This window comes from Rhipicephalus sanguineus, unplaced genomic scaffold (genome assembly GCF_013339695.2).
Source record: "Rhipicephalus sanguineus isolate Rsan-2018 unplaced genomic scaffold, BIME_Rsan_1.4 Seq451, whole genome shotgun sequence".
NCBI classification, from domain to species: Eukaryota; Metazoa; Arthropoda; class Arachnida; order Ixodida; family Ixodidae; genus Rhipicephalus; species Rhipicephalus sanguineus.
In genome coordinates, this window is record NW_023615281.1 from 157,201 (window position 1) to 181,102 (window position 23,902).

Genomic DNA, 23,902 nt, shown 5'->3' on the forward strand with positions numbered 1-23,902 from the left:
CTCACCTTACACTTTGGTACCATATCACGTGTGCCGTCAACAACAGACCCTGCCAGACGGTGACATGCCCGGTTTCATGAGCCACTGTATGGTTTTTGCCTTAATAACATTGCTTCTTGCATACACGCTTCAACTGTTCAAAAGTTGAGGCTGTCTCGAAAGCAGACCTCGTTATACAGCATGCGAGCATCGCATTCATCCGTCAACCCACCTTCTAGGCTGGGGGCGCTCTCCGAGCGCGACAGAACTTTGGCACTGCTGGCGTCGTTCGTCTCCTCCCCGTCCTCGAGGCCCCGAACTCCGTGGAAAGATCGAGTCCTCACCAGCGGGTCGTCGTCGTCCGGCTCGAGAACGAAGGTGTTGACGTCCCGCAGGTCGTACTTGAGCTGGGAGAAGCTCCGCACCTGGGTGAACATTTCAGCGGCTTTTTTTTTTTTTTTTATGAACAGCCCTCTTGTGCACCGAAGAGTGTGCGAGTGCTCCACTATGTGTCGCGTTACACGCGATATAAAACGAGACTCGAGCACATTACTTTTTGTCGTTTTATTCTGTCACACACCGCAACGCAACTGTTCGCTATACACCACTATCTCGCTGAAAGAGTTGAGCGGCGTAACCCTTCACTGTAGAAGGGGACGAAGCGTGAACCATGTACTGCAGGCACGTACACACGTCAACTGCCGTAAATGAACGCTCGCAATCACGGCGAGTAATACTAAACCTCTCGGGTCTTGATATTCACAATTATACTAATGAGAGACTGGGATGTGCGTCGTCCATGTTGTTAAGTGAAAGATGCATTTCTGCAGCTTTCATGACACAAATTTCGTTTGAAAACAGCTGTGTCCGAACGCAAGGATTCACGCAGCCTAACCACAGGTGCGTGTAGTAATGAGGAACATATGCGCCAGTGAGCCACTACGAAAAACATTATAACCACCGCCAGGTCACATAATAATAAGGCTGTATAATGATCCCTCTTTAACACATCCAACTCATTACATGATAACGTCGCACTAGGTACACAACAATAAACCACTGGCGAACGCTCCAAACGTATAATCCGCGGTCTCTACGTAAAGTACATAATTGCACTTTTTAATGGCACGAGCACTCGGCGACACTCTTCCAAACATATCCGGTCGAGCACTTACTTCCGGTTTTAAGGATATTCCTAAAAGTATTCTAAAAAATAGAAATCCGTGGTTCTGCTTCAAGTTAAGAGTTTTATTAGATACTGGCAGGATAATTAATGAAAATTAACTCATTGAGTTGAGTGATATATTGTAAGCAGGTGGAATTTTTGCCGCATCCGGAGCAGATCTCAGCCACGCGCTTTTTTCTACGTGGCCTCCAAGATCCTCTTCGGGGAGCGCGCGAAACGGGAGGTTTACCCAAGGAAGACCCAGGGCACAAGAACGCCGACGCGCGCCACCCATAGGTCGGCAAACTCACTCATGAGTCGACTCACTCAGCCTCACTCAGACTCATATGGAGACGTGAGTCTGAGTCTGAGTGAGTCCGGGTGAGTAAAGTTTTTTGAGTCTGAGTCCGAGTGAGTTCGGTTGGGAAAAATTTTGGTGAGTCTGAGTCCGAGTGATTCCGGTTGAGGAAAATTTTGGTGAGTCTGAGTCCGAATGAGCTCTAAGGGCAAAATATATTTCATGAGTGAGTCTGAGTGAGCTCCACATTTTTGGCCGACCTATGGTCCTATCTACTCAACTTTAGCATTACTATCAGCCCTATGTCAGCTCACGTTTATACTCTCATATACTCCCGCATACTTAAACGCGCTACCGTTCATACGTCAGCTCAATATTTATTGATCAGAGCGTGATTTGAGGAGGGAGAGGGGGGAGGTGCCTTGACCTCCCCCCGCAAACTTTTTCACGGGAAGTTACTGATAAAAATATCTCGTGTGAGTCATGACTTTCAATAAAAAGGTCCTTATTGAACTGCAAACTCAGATAACTCGTATTTGAAGGTACGAGATCAAAAGGTGCTAAGTAGCGCACCGATTATGCGAGATATTGGCGTTAAAGAGCATTGACATTATGGTAGAAAAAGGATAATTAAATGCTAACGGACTCATGAGTCGACTCACTCAGACTCAGATCGAGCCGTGAGTCTGAGTCTGAGTGAGTTCGAGTGAATAAAATTTTGGTGAGTCTGAGTCCGAGTGATTCCGGTTGAGGAAAATTTTGGTGAGTCTGAGTCCGAATGAGCTCTAAGGGCAAATATATTTCATGAGTGAGTCTGAGTGAGCTCCACATTTTTGGCCGACCTATGGTCCTATCTACTCAACTTTAGCATTACTATCAGCCCTATGTCAGCTCACGTTTATACTCTCATATACTCCCGCATACTTAAACGCGCTACCGTTCATACGTCAGCTCAATATTTATTGATCAGAGGCGTGATTTGAGGAGGGAGAGGGGGGAGGTGCCTTGACCTCCCCCGCAAACTTTTTCACGGGAAGTTACTGATAAAAATATCTCGTGGTGAGTCATGACTTTCAATAAAAAGGTCCTTATTGAACTGCAAACTCAGATAACTCGTATTTGAAGGTACGAGATCAAAAGGTGCTAAGTAGCGCACCGATTATGCGAGATATTGGCGTTAAAGAGCATTGACATTATGGTAGAAAAAGGATAATTAAATGCTAACGGACTCATGAGTCGACTCACTCAGACTCAGATCGAGCCGTGAGTCTGAGTCTGAGTGAGTTCGAGTGAATAAAATTTTGGTGAGTCTGAGTCCGAGTGAGTCCGGTTGAGAAAAATTATAGTGAGTCTGAGTCCGAGTGAGTCCGGATGAGGAAAAGTTTGGTGAGTCTGAGTTCGAGTGAGCCCTGAGGGTAAAATATGTTTCGTGAGTGAGTCTGAGTGAGCTCCACATTTTTTGCCGACCTATGGCGCCACCACACGCCTAAGTCAATGATTAGGGTCCCTTTGCATCTTGTATTAATGAGCACGGCGGGGTTTGACGAAAGAGAGTATCGGATTACTTACGATAAAAAGGCGACAAAGAACTCCACCTTTCTTCACTTGCACTCTAATGGTAGCAATTTTACCCTATCGGTATAACACATTAATCGGTATAACACGAAAGTGAAACGTGTCTTCACAGAGGTAGTTGAGCGTTTGTTGTGCATTGATATGAGCGCCTTACGATGTCTATTAGTGTTTGGCAGCTATAGCACCGTCAAACACAAAGAAAGACGCACACGAAATTCGATTCCGTGTCCTGCGGGTCAGTGGTCGAGCGCAATAGCCGTGGCGGGTTACTTGCGAAATACGAATTTCTCAAGTTAAAAGCAATTAGGGGAAAGTATCCCATGAGAACGTTGTATGCCCTTCAAGGAACTTCACTACTATTTTCACCTCCCCCCCCCTTATAGCCTGTGTCAGCCCCTTCCCCCTCCCTTCAGTGCCTCTCCTCCACCTCCTTTGTCAGGTTGCTTCGGCTACCACTGCCCAAAAGGGGGAAGGAGAATCTTGTCCCCGCCCTCACCTCTCTCCTCATCTTTCCCCTACCTCCCCCCTACCCCAAAATGTAGGCACCTCGGTCCGCCCCTGATTCTGCCGTGCACCTGTTGGAATATTGCGTACGAGTGTCACTTTGTGTGTGAAACTCCGGCTGTACTTAGAGTTATGGCTTAAAAACGCCTATCAAACTGACGGAACGTGCTATTCATACATGTAAACTCGTCTCACATTTGGATAACCTTTAAATCAGAGTCAAGCACTTTCAGCCACGAAAATAGTCAACAAAAATTTATATACAACTGCAAACACTATCCAGGGTTTGTTATTGTTATGGTTTACCACAGTATTTACTATGGTGTTCATTATGGTGTTTATTATGGTGGTTTGTAGTTTGTTAAGTTTGGTTGCACAGTTGAACAAAGCTTGTTGACTTGGACGATCGTAGCCGTAATCAAATTTATTTCTTTTTGGGATACCGGACATCCCCAGTGAGATCTAGCGCAATCGGAATGTCACTTATTTCAGAAACACCCCTAGACGCCCTCATCGAGAGTATTACAGAGGGGAGTGGTGGATACAAACATGATGTACAATTAGTACAATAAGTGGAAACTACTAGGATAAGCAATCACTTATACAATAGGTGATTATCAGTAGCTTGACGAGTAACTCGTAAAGGTAATTTAAAACCATAAAAATACGTTACAAAAGAGCAAACAAAAAAATATACAGAACGTGTTACAATGCATGCACATCAAAACGAACTCTCAAATAATGATACGTTGGTTGTAATTACCGAAGCTGCAATTACCGATGATGACAAGAAGGAAAGAAAGCACACCAGCAATAGAATGCATATCAGTGCACCAAATAATCACTAAAAGAAGAAAATCCCGAAAAGTAAAAATAAAAACAGCAAGGGTAAATGAGCATCAGTCAGGGTATAGCAGCTCTTGACACTTGCTTACGTCAGTTTCAGTGGCGATGAGCAATGGGAGGTTATTCTAATCAATTAGAGTGCATGGTATGAATGACTTTGCGAACCGATAGGACTTGCACGCAGGGCGCTTAACTTGCACGTGTGATCACTGCATGGAAAAATAAATGCGGGTGGGCGAAAGAAGCGTCGTGGTGAATTGGGCGATGGCAAAGTTTGTGAAAGAGTGAAAGACTCGCGAGTTTACGATGATGTGATAAACTTTAAAATAATAATAAATTGCTGAGGTTTAACGGCCCAAAACCAAGGAAATGGACCCAAAAAGTCAATTCCTACTTGTTCAAAAGGCTTACTGCTCCTATGCCGATACCACTAGCGTCAGTGTGAACCTCAGTCGGGCAAGATGGATCGAAGTGACGCATAAGTGGTGCTGACGTTAGTATAAACTTAAGTTGGGAGAATGAGGCGTCACACTCTGGAGTCCAGTTGAAGGCCTCGTGCTGTCGCAGGATACTTGTCCGCGGGTACACGATCTCGGCAAACCGGGGACCAAAACGACGAAAATACGAACATAGGCCGATAAATGAGCGAAGTTCTCGTGTAGACTGCGGTGGTTTGAAGGAGCTCACTGCTTCAATCTTACGAGGATCGAGTCTGACGCCATCCCTGTCGACTAAATGTCCCATAACCAGTGTTTGGCGTTCGCCAAACCGACATTTCTTTGAATTCAGAACCAGTCCAGCTCTTTCGGTGCAGTCGAGAGCAATGCAGAGGCGGTTGTTATGTTCTTCAAACGCACGGCCAAAGATTACAACGTCGTCAAGGTAACACGTGCATAACTCCCACTGTAGACCGTGTAGTGCTGTGTCTATAAATATTTCAAAGGTGGCAGGAGCATTGCAAAGTCATAACATTAAATTCGAATAGGCGATCTGGAATCACGAGAGCAGTATTTTCCTTGTCTTTAGGTTCCATAGGTAGTTGCCAATACCCCGATCGCAAATCAAGTGTTGAAAATAAGAAGTAGCCCGCAAGCAATCAATGACGTCATCAATTCACCGTAGGGGATAGACATCCTTCTTCGTCACTGCGTTTAGACGCCTGTAATCCACGCACAATCCAGGAACCGTCTTTTTTCCGGACAAGGATTAGGGCTGTCCACGGGCTGGACGACTCTTGAACGACATCTTTGTTCATCATGTCCTTTATGCAATAACTTTGCGCTCGGAGGATGACACTCGGTAGGGCTTCTGGCGGATGGGGTGTGCTGAGCCGGTGGCTGAGCCGGCGAGCGCTGGACGAGTAACTGAAGTGGTGCATCTCCATGTTTAAAGTCGAATGCAGCAACATGCCGGGAAAGAACCTGTACCACCACTTGCCGTTCCGTTGTACAGAGAGCCTTGCTGACCATAGCGAGCATTAGATCTTCATGATAACGGTTATCACAAGGAGAGGAAGCTGTGGTGCGGTCCGCAGTTGGTGCCGCTATTGAGCTGCATGAGGCTTCATCGAAGAAAGCGATCTTCATACCACGAGGAAGCACAACCGGCGTGGCGGAACAGTTCAGCGCCCACAATGCTGCGACTCCTTTCGCAATGCACGCGACAGAACAGGGCACAAGTATGTTCTTAGTACAGTTTATGCTGAGAGGCCCAACTACAAGGTCAACACAAGCAGCATCAACGGCAGTTGAAGAGACACGAACGGGTGTCGGGCACCAAGGTGGTGTTATCATTTCATCAATCACACTGTGTGTGTTCATGTCTTCGGCGCGTGAGCTTTGTCCTGAAAGTGCCGCTAAACTTGTTTAACGATATTTCGCCACTACCACAGTCGACGGAAGCGCCGCATTGCTCACTAAAATCGATACCAAGAATCACATCGTGCGAACAACGAGAAAGAACCAAGAATTCCGACACAAACACTTTCCCAGCCAACAAAAACTCACAGCACAAACACCAAGGAGATGAAGCCACTCGTCGCCTGCTCCACGAAAGGTAATGGCGTCGTTCCAAGAAAAAACTTTGTGGCCTAGACAATTTTCGAAGGCGAGGCTCACACACACAGTCTCCCCAGTATCAACTAACGCCGTCGTCGGTATTCCGTCAGTCAACACGTTCACTTTGTTTTTGAGCATCGCAACAGGCAGACACCGTCCGACGACCTCGCCTCCATCGGCCGCGGATGCTAATTTCCCGGCGGCGGAGGGCAAGAACGACGCCGAGGGGACGGTGAGCGACGTGGACGGTTAGGTGGTGGTCTCAAACTCCGCTCGCATGCTGGCGAATCACTGCGTCTCGTCTCGGGCGAAGAACGGTCCCTTGGAAACAAGTCGGTCGTCCGCAGGTCATGTGATGTGCCGGCTCCCGGTGGCGAGAATATGGGTGGTGTCCTTCGTGATGGGCGGCGTCGACGACAATATCGAGCTATGTGTCCTGTAGAACCGCAGTTGTAGCACACGGGAGGGTCGCGGCTCAGACTATAGTTGTCGCTACGAATCCTAAGCCGCTGCTGACTGCGAGCAAGTTCGTTATCATGCGGGTAACGGGTCTCTGCCGCTCGCTGGAATCCGCTGTATCGGTCGTAAGTCGCATCATGGTAATAAGGTCGGTGCTGTCCTTGTCGCAGCGTGACGTAGTGAGGCACAGGGTCTCGAGTATAAAAACGCGGCTGTTCTCGTTGTGGTCGAGCGTCATAGGTATAGGGCCTCTATTGTAGAGACGTGGCTGTTGTTGAGGCATGAGATCATACTCCTCAATATCCTTCGCCGCTTGATACGAGGAGAAGGACGCAACGTTTGGCTCGAACTCTGGTGGCAGGTGGGAATGATGAGCGCTTGAGTGTGCCACCTGCGCGTATAGGCTGAGTTCCTCACGGACTATTTGCCGGATCGTCGATGCAAGATCGAGAGGCTGGTTGCTCTCTACACTCTAAAGACAAAATCGAGTATTTGGGGAGTATTTCTGCCCACACAACAATAATCGTCATCTGGCTTGCTCGCGTTTCCTTTCTTGAAAACCCAGCTCTCGTCACTTTCCTGTCAAGAATGCTATGTCACGCTGATAACGCGCGCGCCGTTCGTGACCGGGAAGTGCCGCGACCGCGGTGATAACGCGAGGAAAGCACGCGAGGTGAATGACGATTGCTGTGTGGCAGAAACACTCCCAAAATACTCGATTTTGTCTTAGAGTGTATACTTGCAACTGTCGTCACATTGGCTAGCCTGCCAAACTTCGACGTGATGCGCCTCGTCTTTAGTTGCTCAAAAGTGTGGCAGTGCCGAATGACATCGGCGACGGATGTCGGGTTTTTTCGCGATGAGGAAACTGTAAACGTCCTCGGCGATTTCTTTTAGAATGTGCCCGACCTTGTCTTCCTCACACATTCCAGAGTCCACCATCCTACACAGTTCTGTAACTACCTCAATGTAAATCGTGCAGGTTTCGCTTGGCACTTGCGCGCGTTGAATAAGCGTCTGTTCTGCTCTTTTCTTTTTTGTCGTGGAGTCGCCGAAACGCTCTTTGATCTCAGAAACAAATTTATCTCACGTCGTTAACGTTTCCTCGTGATTTTCATGCCATAATAACGCAGTATCCGTTAGAAGGAACACGACGTTGGAAAGCTGGGAAGCGACATCCCTCTTGTTGGCGGCGCTCACCCTTTCGTAATGGATGCCTCGTCGTCTTCATCCGGTCTTCCGGCGAAGGGACGGGCATGTCTCAGTTGTGGAGCTGAACTGGTCGGCGCAGAAGTTGAGGGGGACTGTTGTTCGCCGGCGTTGTGGAACATGTCCAAACCAGATGGATTCGGTGGAAGTCCTGCAAGGCGACGGCTCCGTCGAAGAACTTGCGGTTCAACCTCCCTTTTCGGGTGTCGAGTACCCAGCACCTCCACCACAACTGTTACAGCGAGTCAGGGGCGTAGCCAGGGGGGGGGGGGGGTTGGGGGGGTTCAAACGCCCCCCCCCCGAAATTTTTCAGTTTGCTTGCGTATATATACACGCGCAAATACAAACGCACGCACGAACATGCATAAAGTATGGTTGAACCCCCCCCCCCCCCCGAAAAAAATTTCTGGCTACGCCCCTGCAGCGAGTTGTGATGAGATGGCTTTATTTACAGGAGACGGACGATGGTGGTAGCGCACTGCGGCCTTGCAAAGCCCATCATTTTCCCTCTTCTCTTCCTCCTTTCGCATGTCCATTACAATATGATTATGAGGGACGCCATAGTGGAGGGCTCCGGAAATTTCGACCGCCTGGGGTTAAGTGCACCTAAATCTAACTACATGGGGCTCAAGCATTTTCGCCTCCACTGAAAATGCGGCCGCCGCGCCCGGGATTCGATCCCGCAACCTTCGGGTCAGCAGTCGTGCACTATAACCACTAGACCGCCATGGCGGGTGATAAGTTTTCGATCTGAATGCGATTTCTAAGAGCCGCTATACTAGAATGACGCGAGTAATCGGAAAACGTGAAGCACACAGCACGGTTTTGCGCGCGCTCTATGTTGGTCGATTCCACGAAAGATCAAAAAAGTGTGATATTTGATGTTTCCGATTTTCCTGATAATTTGTATGTTGTGCACATATGACTGCACAGCACAAAATCGCAGTTCGTTTTCAAATAAAAATTTTTTTCATAACAGGAAAATTCGACAAGTGTCGCCGGTTGACGACGACCAGTTTACGAAGAGTGCGTTTTCGTAAATTCGCGATCATGCTGGCGGCTACTGAAGCTATATATTACAATATCTTTCTTTTTGGCGAGAAGTAGAGTAAAGAGGAAATAGCTCTTATGATTTCATGGAATTCTGAGCAAATTATGCATATTTAAAAATTCACGAAAAACGCTGCCTTTTTGAAAATCAGTGAAATTTGGGACGCTATGGCTACTTCTGTGAACATCTTAGCTTGTTCATATTTGCAGCATGAATAGGCCTCTATGTGAATAATGAACCTCTGCATTTGTATTTCTCTAATAATTTTCAAAGTAGTAAATTTTCATGCTCGAAACCCCAAAAAGAGAAAAGTGCTCCTCGATTCAAAATCTAATAAAAAAAACCCAATCTCAATTTTGTTCAAAGTCCCCCAAAATGTTCTCAAAGGACTGCAGAATGATATTATGAAAAAACATGTTGCATCATTTTTATTAGGACAAAAGCAGAAAATGTCAAACATTGTGTTTCCAGAGCGTTGTGGCTACTGCGTGAAAGACATCTCTAGTAACAAGAAAATACAGTAACACGTCTTTTTCTTCTCTGAGCTTCGCTAAAAACAGTAATGATCTATTGTCGGAAAGTTGGAACTGTTTTGTAATGGAGAAAAGATCGTTCCAATTAAATGTATTTGCGACACCACTTACATTCCTCGTCGACGGGCAGCACGGACATTTTCATTCCTCTGGATAATTTTTTTTTCTTGAGTAAATGCGCTTATAAAAGCAACGAAGCTAAACGCGAAATTTGTGTAGCTGAGTCGATCATGCATTGTAAGAATGTGAGAAATCGCAAATAGCGGCAGTGGTGAACGGCGAGTACCGGAGTGCAACCTAAGCACAGCAGCCACACATTGTTTGCCAGGCTTGTCGCTCTGCACGAGAAAATGCTGCGGTGTCGATTGCGTTGGTTACACGATACATTTTTCACCGCTCGTCGCTCTCCCGCCCGGTCTCTGGATCCGCACCGTGCGGATCGTGTGGCGGATCGAGTGGCCCGCTCTACAAGCACTCGTGTAAACGGAGTAGCATGCGTTAGGCGGACAGGTGCAAAGGGCGGCACGATAGACGCCCGCCTGAGCAGACGACAGCAACGAGCACGGCTGTGCCAGTCAGCCAAACACCACCTGAGATAGAAATTAAGCATCCAAATTGTGCTTCACCTTGATGCGATCACTGTCCTACGCTCTCAAGGTGGCTACGGGTAGGCGTTATAGCCATGACCGAGATTTTGTACGGACTGCCTCATGGTGCACAAAAAGAAAATTCCGCTGCAGCGGAATTTTCGTTATGTAGAAGATATCGTATCGAGTCTCTTTTGCGGAGGGTCATGAAATAGGATGCGCGCTCAATTCAAGAGGGAGACCAGATCTGCCAGCACTGCTTCAAGACACACAAGGAGATGCAAAACAAAGCAGATGCAATGCAAACAAAACGTGTTTGTCCGTGGCCAAAACTGCTGCCACCAATCTTCACGTAATCGATTCTTTTTAAACTCTGCATTGATCACATAAGGTTTGACAACGTACACATTTGGGCCAACAAAAACCACACGTCTTGGCGACCGCTCTCCAGAAATTCATTTCCATTAATGAAGAGACCTTGGCTTTTATACCAATCTCTCGATTCTGGCGCACCACATCATCATAAGAGACGCATGGAGGGAATGCGTTCTTTAGCACTCAAGATATGAATTATACTCAACTGAAATAGATGAAAGAAAAGGAGGCTACAACTGAAAGTGCCTACTGTGGACTGAGGGATGTCTAACACTGGCGTGAAGTCGCAAACCACGCAAATGCATTTCATTGGAACGATCTTTTTTTTCTTTACAAAACAGTTCCCACTTTCCGACACTAGATCATTACTGTTGTTAGCGCAGCTCAGAGAAGAAAAAAGACGTTTACTGTATTTTCTTGTTACTAGAGATGTCCTTCACGCAGTAGCCACAACGCTCTGGAAACACAATGTTTGACATTTTCTGTTTTTGTGCTAATAAAAATGATGCAACATGTTTTTTCATAATATCATTCTGCAGTCCTTTGAGAACATTTTGGGGGACTTTGAACAAATTGAGATTGGGTTTTTTTTATTATAGATTTTTTAATCGAGGAGCACTTTTCTCTTTTCGGTGTTTCGAGCATGAAAATTTACTACTTTGAAAATTATTAGAGAAATACAAATGCAGAGGTTCATTATTCACATAAAGGCCTATTCATACTGCAAATATGAACAAGCTGAGATGTTCACAGAAGTAGCCATAGCGTCCCAAATTTGACTGATTTTCAAAAACGCAGCGTTTTTCGTGAATTTTTAAAAATACATAATTTGCTCAGAATTCCATGAAATCATACCAGCTATTTCCTCTTTACTTCTACTTCCGCCAAAAAGAAAGATATTGTAATATATAGCTTCAGTAGCTGCCAGCATGATTGCGAATTTACGAAAACGCACTCTTCGTAAAATGGTCGTCGTCAACCGGCGACACTTGTCGAATTTTCCTGTGATGAAAAAAATTTTTATTTGAAAACGAACTGCGATTTCGTGCTGTGCAGTCATATGTGCACAACATACAAAATTATCAGGAAAATCGGAAACATCAAATATACCGTTTTTCGATCTTTCGTGGAATCGACCTGTTATGAATTAGATATGAGTGGCTAGGGCGCCAAATGGATGAGGTATATTCAATTTTAGGACGCGCAAGTGTGAGGTAGGCGATCTTACGCATAAGAGAGAGAGAGAGAGGGGGGGGGGGGGGCTTTTTCAATGTATGTTCAACTAGGCCGAGCGAGTGGTTAGCGGAGGCAGTAATGACATCTATGTGATAGTTCCATGTTAAGTCGGATTGAAAGTGTAGACCGAGGTACAGTTAGGTGCAGTACAAAGTTTAACATCTATCTTATCCAAAACGTAAGCAGTTGGCAAGCGGGCATTATGATGTGTAAAGGACATTAGCTTCGTTTTAGACTCATTAAGCGTCATTAACCATGTTGTACACTACTTGTTAATATTGTTAAGATCAGATTGCATGCAGGATTTCGCGGTCGGCTATACATGTTAGCCGATAGTATATAATACACAATCGTCTGCAAAAAGTCTGATACATGAGGATACACAATTAATTAAGTAATTAACATAAATCATAAAAAACGGACATATAGAACACTACCCTGAATGACGCCTGATGTTACTTGAGCAGAGGAGGGATTAGAGTTGTTAATTAGATGTGAACTGTGGTCTGAGTGAAAGGAGTTCTTTAATCCATGCCACTACGTTAGGGTGTGTGTTAAGCTGTATGAGTTTTTGCAGTAGTCTGTAGTGACGAACACGATAAAAAAAAATACCTTTGAGCAGTCAAGGAAGATGGCGTCTACTTGACATTCAAGATCTAGTGCAGAGTGTAAGTCATAAACCCAGCGAGTTGAGTGTCGCATGAATATCCCTTGCGAAAACGGTTAATGAACAGTTTCAGGGAAACAATATCACGGTAGATCCCACGCATGTGGGAGTCGATGTCATGCGAAGACGGAAGCGAGTAGCAACCTATATGCCGCTTTTTCAATGCGAAGCATTTCTTAGCGAACCCTAGCCACTTTGAGCGTTTTATCTACGTATCTATCTATCTATATATCTAGCTGCATACGCCTGGGTGCTCTCGTGATCGCCTTTTAACTTGGTGTAGACCAAAACTGGCATGGGAGGGTAAGAGGATTTGACGAATATGACTGTCTGGTCATGACATGAATCACGTGAAAATTCTGTCGCGTACGTCGTCAAACCCTTTCCTCCAGGCACGTGTGGTGCATACCCGTTTACCACAGGCCGCGGTGTCGAATATGCGGCACGGGTGACTGACAGTTTATATCTACCCAGGAAAGGCCAGAACAGACATTGGTAATTTAAATGCGAGAGCGTTAAGAAAAACCAACACCGTCAGCGCTGACCCCACGAATGCAAGAACAAAAATTAGGATCCCAGCAGGAATCGAACCCAAGCGTTCTGCGTGGCAGTCAGGTATTCTACCACAGAGCCGCACCAGGTCTAGAAGCTGCTTTTGAAAAACATTCTATGCAGGCGTAATGTCGGTGCAACGTCAATTGTGGTTGTGGTGCTGGTTATGTAATTTTATAACAAAGCAATTAACACTACACTTTTCGTCCACTTTCTTCACATTTATATTCTAAATACTACAGATAACACCCCCTATACTCACCTAAGACAATATAAGACATACAATGCACCGCGAATGCGGCGTCGCCGATGTTCGACTCACCACGAGGGGCCCGCGGAAAACGAGCCGCGGTATCGTCCCCCGCGGACCTACCGCGGGAGACGTCCATCCACGCACGCTACCAAACCCCAAGGAGGCTCGCTGCTGCTTTCTGTCCGCCTACCACCGGCCTAGCTTCTCCCGCAGGCGGCGCTGCCGGCGCCACCGCGCTAACGCTAATCCACGCGAGCACAGCGCCACTGCTCGCTCGGCGGCTGTTAAAGCTAACTGCGACCTATCCGCGATACGCGCGTGCGCCATGAGGCGCAAACGACTTTACAGGGGGTGATAGCAACCCCCACAATGGACAGAAACGGCCAAAGCTCCTTTGGTCCACAAAGTAATGCTTCGCATTGTCATGCTTCGCTTCTGTTTAGACACCTCAACCGTGCGGTAAAGGAAGGAACGCCTGTGCGCGTGACATTGGCTTTTGTATATAAACCCTCCTTGGGCCCTACTTCCATTACTGTACCCACTAAGCGTCTAGAAGGCAATACACGCATCTACATAGCTGCAGACGTTTTGATGATGTGGCTGACAATGATGATGATGAATTATAACTCAGCCCTTTGTAAGGGGATGGCCGTTTTCAAGCGCCCGCTCGTTATGCAATGCACATTGTGTGACGCCTGTTGCGATTCTGGACCCTGCCACGCAATATTACAGCTGTTAACGTGAGTGCTTGCGCGACATGACAGCATAATCTTTTTCCGAAGAAGTTTCGAGCACTGGCGTGGCTCTGTGGTAGAATACTTGAATGACACGAACAATACCTGAGTTCGATTCCGGCTCGCAGCCTGAATTCTATTCCTTACATCCACCGGATTTTTCCCCCACAACGCCGCTGACCGCATTTTTTGCGACTCAGCGCTCTTTAACGCTATCGCGTGAAAAAGTTCCGGTAATATGCTCTTCGATAGTTGACAGATAGTTGACAGCGGCAGTTTATTATGTTGGGCCTAGCAACAGGCGTTTCGCCTGACCTTACCCATCAATAAAGAGGCTGACGTGTTTTCGGGATTATAGAGACGAACAAAACGGAGCTACTTATCTCAGCCAAATTTAATGGGAACGCCAATTTATGATAGTCACTGCGTGGCTACATTAAGAAGCTTAAGCTTCTCTGGGCACACGCAAACAGCACGGTGTCTCTTGTTTACGATGAGTTGCACGTTCACAGTCAATTTTACTTCTACGATGATATACGTCGCAAAGTGCAATAATACTCATCTAGCGGTTAGGCACCTACCAACAGCATTTTCTTTCATTGAAAGCGCGGCGCATTGTAACCATAACTGAAAAAAAAATTGTAGTGGCTTAGCTCGGCTATGCGTAGGATATACGTAGCGTGAGCTAAGGTTCGGTTGATTATTCTTAGCTATACTGGTTGTTTAGGATTATCTTGATTATCATGCTTACTGCTGCTTCAATGACACTCACACGGTATACGCATTATGTGACTCATGTATATTTATTTTTTTGCTCAACGCCACTTCTCTATTGCCACAAAGGCCACGGGGTGGTCAGTGTAGTAACACGCTGCCGTCATTATGGCCCCAATGCACGGCGCAGCGTCAGACGGCCACTGCGCAACGGAGGCGCACAGCGGCGCGCGCCGGTGCCAGTATGTCTGACGCTGCTATGACGTCGCTCCTCTGGAATGCGCAGATTGGCGAGGCCCCCGCGGCGGCGGCGGCTCCGGTGCGCCAGCTGTGCGCCGTGTCACGTCACTGCTGCTCGCGCATGCGCAGCACGGCTCTCGAACTGCCACGCGAAACTGCTCCAGCTCGGCCAGTGTAGCTGTCGCTACAAAAAGTTGATAATATTTGAAGCTGTATGATTTGCACATGTACGTTATTGAAGACACGGTTGCACGGGTGACATTTGTGAAGAAGAAATTATGTCACTAAGTTATGAGCTGTAGACATGTGATCGTGCCTTTCGCGACGCTGCTTACAAAGAAATGGTGATGATGCATTTTTGGCGGGCAAGTTCAACCACTTGGATGTGCGCTGTTGAATTTGGGACGAGCGTTCTCTCTTTTGTTTAGCACCTTCCGAGTGCCAAAAAATTCTCATATAAGCTCGTGATGCAATAAACAGCCGACTAACTTCGGTAATTGAAATAATTCTTATAAATTTAAGGGGATTCTCTTGTGTCACAAAATTTCACCAGAAATCTTATACGATTACTGTTTAGGCTATGCAAGCGGAATTTCTATCCATTTAAGACAAGTGCCGATCAAATTCTTGAATTAATCGTCACATTACACATATTAATCAGATTAAGTCTCGGCGTTACACTGCAGTAGAACAAAACTATCAAACAAACGTTTTGCTGTGAGCTAAGTTTGCGAAACATTATTTGCAAAGCATTTTCTTCGGTTACTATGAATATACACCTAACCCCTGGCCTTATCGTCCCAAGGTAAAATAACATTACGTTCTGGCAGTGTGGCTTAAACCCTAAAAAGTCTTATATAACCCAGGCCAGCCTATTAAGGTGTTACACTGAACAAACTTTCCTCGAGAACATATTTATAACTTTATACGTGTGACGCACGAGGTATTTCTATGCCATACGTCTCTCTATGTGGAGTAACAATCCCAGCGCCCTGTGTTACATACGCATTTAGGCTGACATGATGGCACTTCTTTGGAGCAATAAACAAAGCGTGTGCTTTTCACATACAACAGTAACGCGTACGAGATGCACTGCAGTAGAATGTGATATAGTTTTTCACGCATTTGATATAGGGAAAACAACGCAATGCAACCGATCTTTAACAGCGAAGCTGTTTAAGCTATCGGTAACGTGTGTTCCGTTATAAATAACTATCATCATCATGAACTTCATTCTCTGTACAGTGAAGCTGGTTAAGCTATCGTTAACTGGTGTTTCGTCGCGCAAAACTCCTCAGGTTGGTATGCGCCACAAGAATTGGGCAAGCCCCACTACCGTGTACAGCAGGTGCGAGTGTCAAACGAAAACGAACAAGTGAAAAGAGAGAAGGAAAGCGATAGAAGAAAGAGGAAGATAAAAATAGACAAGTAAAGGGAATAAAGATATAAAAGATAAGAGACAGAAAAAACATAGACAAAGAAAGAAAGAGGAAGAGAAAAACAGAGAAAATACATGACTGATACCTCGTCATAGGAATCGGTATAACACGAAAGCGAAACGTGTATTCACAGAAGTAGTTGATTGTTTATTGTGCATTGATCTAAGAGAGCTTGTACAATGCCTATTGGTGTTTGGCAGCTATAACCGTTTGACGGGATGCACCCACGTTGACGCCTAGTAGCACATCTCCATCGCGACGAAACGCCCATGATCATGATTTAACCGTTGTGGTAGCTGAAGTTAACATATCCCTGGACACCTAGACACAGCGTATCGTGAATCCCCCGTAAAGGTGGCACCAAAAATTGAAGGACACTTTGTAAATTCCAAAGTGTGTTGGCGAAAGCCTGTGGCCATTCGGCTGGCTATGTCATGGTATCGGGGAATCCACATTCTTGGGGCGCTCCTCCGAACCGCTTGCTCTGGAATCATCACCGGGCCGCTTAGGCATAGGTCGGCAAAAAAATTGGAGCTCACTCAGACTCACTCAAGAAATATGTTTTGCTCTGAGAGCTCACTCGAACTCAGACTCACCAAAAATTTTCCTCACTCGGACTCACTCGGACTCAGACTCACTAAACCTTTTCTCAGCCGGACTCACTCGGACTCAAACTCACCCACATATTACTCAGCCGGACTCACCCAGACTCAGACTCACGGCTTTATGCGAGTCTGAGTGAAGAACATGTTTCTGGGCGAGTTGGTACTTGCTAACTGACATTTTGGTGGCGCTTTAGCACAATCACACAAAAGAAGGACACACATGATGAGCCAACCCCAACATGCTCAAGTATAGAAAACAGGAGATCATGACATACTCTATCACTTTGCCCAGTTGGTGAGCAGACTACGCGAAGTGTTTCGGAAATTGAAATATGACGAAGAAGCGTTGTTCGATGGATGTTCTGGTGAAAATGAAAGTTTTGTAATCTCAACCGCATGCTGAAAGTGCTGCAGTGAGAAAGTGTTTCCAATGTCTGGAAATAAAGAAAAAAAATGACAGTGGCGCAGTGGATAGCGTGCCCGGCGTCTGATGTCGCGGACCGAGAGGTCGTTGGTTCAACTACCGGTGACGGGGCTTTTTTTTTGTCACCTTATCGTCTTTGTTTTTTTCCCACGTTTCCGTGACGGAAATACGTCACTGAAATCTTGGTGAACCCGGCATAAAACACTTTCGTGTTAAAAAGAGATACAAGAAACAGAGGAACAAAGAAAGAAAACAAGGAAGGCCGCCCAGCTTCCTTCAGGCTTGGCACCCCTATAATGCGAAGGTGCCATAACTTTTTGCTTACCCGTCTTCTCTCTTTTTATCCTTTATTGCAACGGAAAGCTTACCTGCTGGTGCATCCTATCGTAATTTGCAACGTGGAAAGCGCCCAGGAACTTTTGTATCTGGACTTTTTTTTTATCTGCAGAAACGTGATAGCTGTAAAGAGGCCGGAAAGAATGATGCGTATGTGCCGTGGCGATTATCACTGGAGTGCCTATTCAAGCAGCCCCCATTCGCGGTTTGTTGATGGTACTACATCGCAGGGATGCCACAGAATTACGCGTACTCACTCGCAAACTTCCGTGCGTACAGAAGCACTGAAATGCTCCGCCACGTAGTGAGACAGGCTGGCGAAGTGACTGCTGTTTAACTATGGTGGCACTAAATAACAGCCGAATGCATGCAGCATTTTGACCGTTCGCTTACTATTCCAAGGCATAGTGTGACATTCCATTTTCTGGCGATTTAAAATTCCTACTCCAATTCCAAACCGAATGACCTGTTCTATCGCAATAACATTCAATAACTATTCATTTCCACAAACATATCCTGACACGTTCTGGGCGAATGGCGGTCTCTCTAGCGTCAGTGAAAGCCTGTTAGGTGTGGATACCGCTGATCATGCTCATTAGTCTACTAACACTTCTCGTATTCACCATCAACGTATTTGAGGCAAGCTAAATGACAGAAAATACGTCCAAATTAATTTTTAAAAGGGGAGCAGCAATGCCACGGGCGCGCAAGTCTTTAGGAACATCGTTTTCCCTCAATGACAGTCAGATTGTGCGATAGCCAGACGGTCACATTATGTTTATCACACTCGCAGCACTTGATAATAATAATAATAATAATAATAATAATAATAATATAATAATAATAATAATAATAATAATAATAATAATAATAATAATAATAATATCTGGGGTTTAACGTCCCAAAACCACGATTTGATTATGAGAGCTGTAGTGGAGGCCTCCGGAAATTTTGACCACCTGGGGTTCTTTAACGTGCACCTAAATCTAAGTACACGGGCTTCAAACATTTTCGCCTCCATCGAAAATGCAGCCGCCGCGGCCGGGATTCGATCCCGCGACCTTCGGGTTAGCAGCGCTTGAGTTAAAATGAACGGTTCCCCCTCGAATTAAATTTAGGTGTCACGTGGCCAAACTGTGGGGTGGCTATGTAGAAATATCTTGGCAAGAATGACGATACATTTAAAATAAATATCATAAAGAGCAGGTGATTTCTGGCGTGCTAACACTATACGGCAATGTGGGATACATGATAACTTGACAATAACCCTTCTTGTATTGCATAAATAAAATCCATAAATTCAACCACGAGATATGAAAAAATGAAGGCAGCTTCGCACTAGTGGCACCGCCAAGCCTGAAGGAAGTGCGTTGCTGGGCGGCCTTCCTTGTCTCCTTCCTTTACTTCTTCCCTTTCTCTCTGTTTATTTCTCTTTCTTTCTTTTCTCTCCCTGTCTTTGTTCCCTTTCTTCCTCTCCCTTTCATAAGAGGTTCTGCGTGACCGGCGACAGAGAACCCATCACCGCAGCCACCGTAAAAACAGCCTCAGAATGGACTTAACGGGCCAACTCAGAAGCTGCCCTCGTCATAAGTCATAACTCGGGCAAGTCCGCCTTCTTATGCATTCAAACAATTTTTTTTAAATGTGTGCGCCCTTTCATCCTACTTTACTTCCAAATTTATTCACCGCTGGAAACACCGTGCATCGATGGAGGACATATTTTCTGTTACGCCTGATGGAAATTTTACAGGGTATTACGCAATGTGTTCACTATTTGTCTTGTCTGAAACACTGAAACTGTGGTAGTCGTTGAGAAAGTGTAGCGCAACACGTGTCGCGCATCAAGCGCGGATTGCCGTCCTAACCCGCAGACACATAAGACTATCGCTACACTGGATTCCCTTCCTTCCGAGCTGAATGTGACGTCATAGGCGGGGGCTTTAGCGTTCTTTTGTTAAGTGCGATGTCAGGAATTCGACACCGCACCATGGCGCCTGCATTTCGATAATGACGGAGCAATAAAACGAGAAAGCCGCGGCGTATTCTTTAGTAAAGAAAGAACCGCGCCCACTCGGTCGAACTGATCCTGTCGAAGAGCAGAGGCTGTTGTGTCAACATCTTTCTCGTGTTCGACCCTGACAAATATTGCCACGGCTAACGGTGATAGGGGAAAAGGAGTGTGTGGCGGAGCGACAGATTTGTAAAGGGTAGTCACCGCGTAAAGTACGCATGCGCAGAAAACATAGTCGCTACAGAAAGTGTGATTGCACAGGCTCATCTGGAGGACGGTAAGTTAGCAAGGATGAGAAAAGGCGAAGTAACATGCACCGCGAATATCTTCTCATGCCAGTAGTTGTGACGCACTGTTACACATCGTACTCAATTACGAAGGTGCAAGAAGCAATAATTCATGGGGGCGGGTCCTATCTCGCTAGTTTCCGAGTCAGTCTTGAGTTGATAAAAGCAGCTCGGAGCCACCTGTCTTTTTAATCAATTCAAATAATATGCACTTACCACCTCGCCTTTCTTTGTAGTCATTTTCTTGACGCCATTCATGTTCAGGGCACCACCGAGATCCCTGAGCACCTCCTCGAAAGTTTGCGTAGTCTTGAGGTTCAGCAGGACGCGACTCGTGTGTTCCGGGTCCAGGCTGCTGACAACGTCAATGACGCGACCATCGTCTCTGCCACCTGAGCCAGGCAGGCTGACCGAGCCGCCCTTGGCGAGTTTCTTCGGCTGTATCAACCTGCCCGGATCCTCGTCCGAGCGCTGCAAGATGCGGTTGCGCGCCTGACCGTACGCGAGTGGGGCGAACGTTCGTGTTCCCGAGGCGACGTACGAAGCACCGTCTTCGAACTCTTCCAGCGAAGGAACCTTCTTGCCGTCAAGAGTGAAGATGACGCGGACTCCGTTGCTGACGGCCAGCCGCTGCGATATGTAGTCGTACAGGGACTCCATTGTTTTGAAGTCTCGGCCGGGATTGATGGACACTCTGATGCCCGAGGAGAAGGGGTCCCCGTTGGCGAAGAAAGTGACCATGAGCGCCTTGCGCTGGGCGGCTTCGGCGAGGAAGCGCGAATGCGTGCTGTTGACTTTACGGATCCGCGGAGCCTTGGCGACCCGTTCTCCGGCGGTGTCCATCCTGTCCGGTCCATCCGCCGTCCCGGCTAGGGAGCCCTAGTGCCGTGAGGAAGTCGGCTTCAGCGTGTGCTAAGACACACCGTTTTACAGAGGCCACATCACTGTCGCGTACGGCTCCCACCACAAGAGCTGCCGAGACTCAAGCGTGCGATGTCACCGACGCACCAGCAACCAATGCACGTGAGGCTGTCGTCACCTCCCAATGGACGGGCGTTGACGAAGCCAGAGAAGGCCTCGGTCGCAGCGTCTGTCACATGCCGCGCGCGTCTCAGCGGAATGGCGTCTGCCGATCGGTTCACCTCTCTTGCCAGGGAGCCACTTGTGGTGCTGCTGGCTCGATTATTTTCAATCGCCATAGAAACGACGTAAACGATTCCGCGCGCCGGCCGCTCGCTGACCGACCCTCCGCCGCGCGACGCTCCCAACTCTCTCTGAATCCTTTCTCCTCTCCTTTTTCTTTCCCCTTTTCAAACCAAACGCGCATTGATTAACCCTGAAAGCTGTTCCTCGAAATGCAGTGTCCAACTCGTCCTCCACATTTTCGGCGGTGAGCGACGATCGGAACGCTCAAACAGGTGGCGAGTCGACGCCGCACGTTTCGTCGCTTTGTGGCGCCGCCGTCTTGGCTTGAAACGTTCGCGTTGATGCTACATCTGTGCTTGGCGCATTCGCTGAACGTTTTCAAAATTCATGTAAGTCGACCCTGCGGTTACCTCAGATACAATTAATGTCGCTCGCTCTACTGGCGCAAAGCCCTCGAGAAAGAGAAAATGAGATGATGATGACATATATAGGACATGAGGTTGTGCACGTGCATTCAAGAGCGAATCATTGACCCCGGCGATTGCCGCCCTCTCTATACGCACGCCTCCTTTACTAAAACGGGCACGAGTGTCAATCATCAGTCGATGAAGAGCATGTACATTAATAAAAATTTATTGTCGCTTGTACACCCCCTCCCTCCTCTCGAAAGAAAAGCTTGTGCATACAGAACACCACAACTGAATTCAGTGTTGTGTGAAGGGTCGATAGATTTAAAATCGCTCGTGTGATACTATATTAATGAGAACTAACAGACAATAATGCCAAGGTAAGTATAGGAGATGTTATTTGTTATTTGTAATAACATTTCCTATACTTACCTGACTAACACTCCTAGGTTTAAATGCACATATATACCCTATAAAGTGGAAGGGGGGATGACTGCCGCCATAGCTCAGTGGTAGAGCATCGGACGCGTTATTCGAAGGTCGCAGGTTCGGTCCCTACCGGCGGCAAGTTGGCGGCAAGTTATCTTTCCGTCCACTTTACTTTCTTCACATTTATATTCCACTTATTACAAATAACATCTCCTATACTTACCTTGGCAGTATTGTCTGTTAGTTATCATTAATATTGCGTCTGACAAAAAAACACGAGCCCTTAAAAGCCATCTTCTTCCTTCATTCATAGCAAGGGTCTCGTTCTGGCAGACTTGATGCCTTCAGGTAGTATGCGAGCGATTATTGGTCAGCTGCCAGCTCGTAAAAAGATCACGTGCTACGTGACGCCAAAAAGACAGAAAAAGAGTGTTGCACACTCGGCGCCATGGCTGCGATCGGCGCTCACTAACACTCCTAGGTTTAAATGCACATATATACCCTATAAAGTGGACGGGGGGATGACCGCCGCCGTAGCTCAGTGGTAGAGCATCCGACGCGTTGTTCGAAGTTCGCGGGTTCGGCCCCAGCCGGCGGCAAGTTATCTTTTCGTCCACTTTACTTTCTTCACATTTATATTCCAATTATTACAAAACATTTCCTATACTTACCTTGGCATTATTGTCTGTTAGTTCTCATTAATATTGTGTCTAACAAAGAAAAACGAGCCCTTAAAAGCCGTCTTCTTTCCTTCGTGTGATCCATTGTAATATAAGGTGCGAAGAAAACGCTTCGTAACAGACGTCGAGGCGTTGCTTCAGAACAGATTTACTTTCCCATCTGCATGCTGGCAGCATGAAGGCACTGACGCTTAACGTCAATATATACGCAGAACATATGAAAGAGCTTTGCACATGCGGAAAACAAACACGTGGGCGCACCGGCCAGTAACAATGCACGTGCATAGTATGTTCTCTCTTGATACATTCCTCCCACAATTATTCGACGAATTCATAGTTATAACGCGAAAGGGGGCCATCGCTGTTAGCAGCTTCTTGTGAGGGTGACCGGTGGAGCACTGGGCGCTGCCTGTCGATATATGTTGCCTGGGTATTGCGTGGTTCTGCAGAATTTGTCTCATGCACTTTCTGCACATGCGGCAAATATTTTTCGCCTGGTTCCAAGCAAGGATTTGGCAAATAATCAGTACGCACGTACCGCACTCGGCTTCTGACCAAATACATAACTGGTGGTTTCATTGCTGTCACTTTGCCAAGCAAGCGCTTTATGAATACTGGGCATTCAGAACCTGAATGCCCAGTATTCAGGCCGCTAACGCTTCGCCTCCCACCAGCAGACGAAAACCATGAGCGGCAGGACCCTCCCCATCTCTCCCCGCTATGTCCCTCCATTGTTCAGATCCCTTTTATCATTTGGCTGAAGCAATGACAGCCACGTCCTGTGTTTGGGTCGCAAAAACAATTCAGTGAAAGTCATTCTCGTAAAATATGCATTGGTCGTATTACATGCAATGGAAAGGTTACCGTTTCTATGCTGCAGTGAGCGACTTTTCGTTTTTCCTTCTAACTTGCAACTACTTGAGAATGGCTTTCTTTGCCGCATCATTCATTCGGCCGCACCGTAGGATTTTGGATGGTTCCGGATCATAAGCGCATGCTTAACGGCGTTCGCTTTCAAGAACAATCTAAACTATGCAGCAAGAAACTGAGGCATCAGTACCTACTTCAGCGGAATACCACAAACAGAGAAAGTAACAGTTTCCA

The 23,902-nt window shown here is 46.6% G+C and overlaps 1 protein-coding gene across 1 annotated transcript in view; it reads right to left on the bottom strand.

Moving 5' to 3' along the window:
* Positions 1 to 21,737, bottom strand: part of LOC125756234 (echinoderm microtubule-associated protein-like CG42247) — an 82,963-nt gene extending 61,226 nt beyond the window's left edge. The window contains exons 1-2 of the mRNA XM_049411580.1: positions 20,353 to 21,737; positions 212 to 404 (exon numbers count right to left, since the gene is read on the bottom strand). Of these exons, the coding sequence (XP_049267537.1) occupies positions 212 to 404; positions 20,353 to 20,979 (820 nt within the window). The 5' untranslated portion in view covers positions 20,980 to 21,737. The remainder of the gene's footprint in view (positions 1 to 211; positions 405 to 20,352) is intronic.
* Positions 21,738 to 23,902: the final 2,165 nt, after the last annotated feature.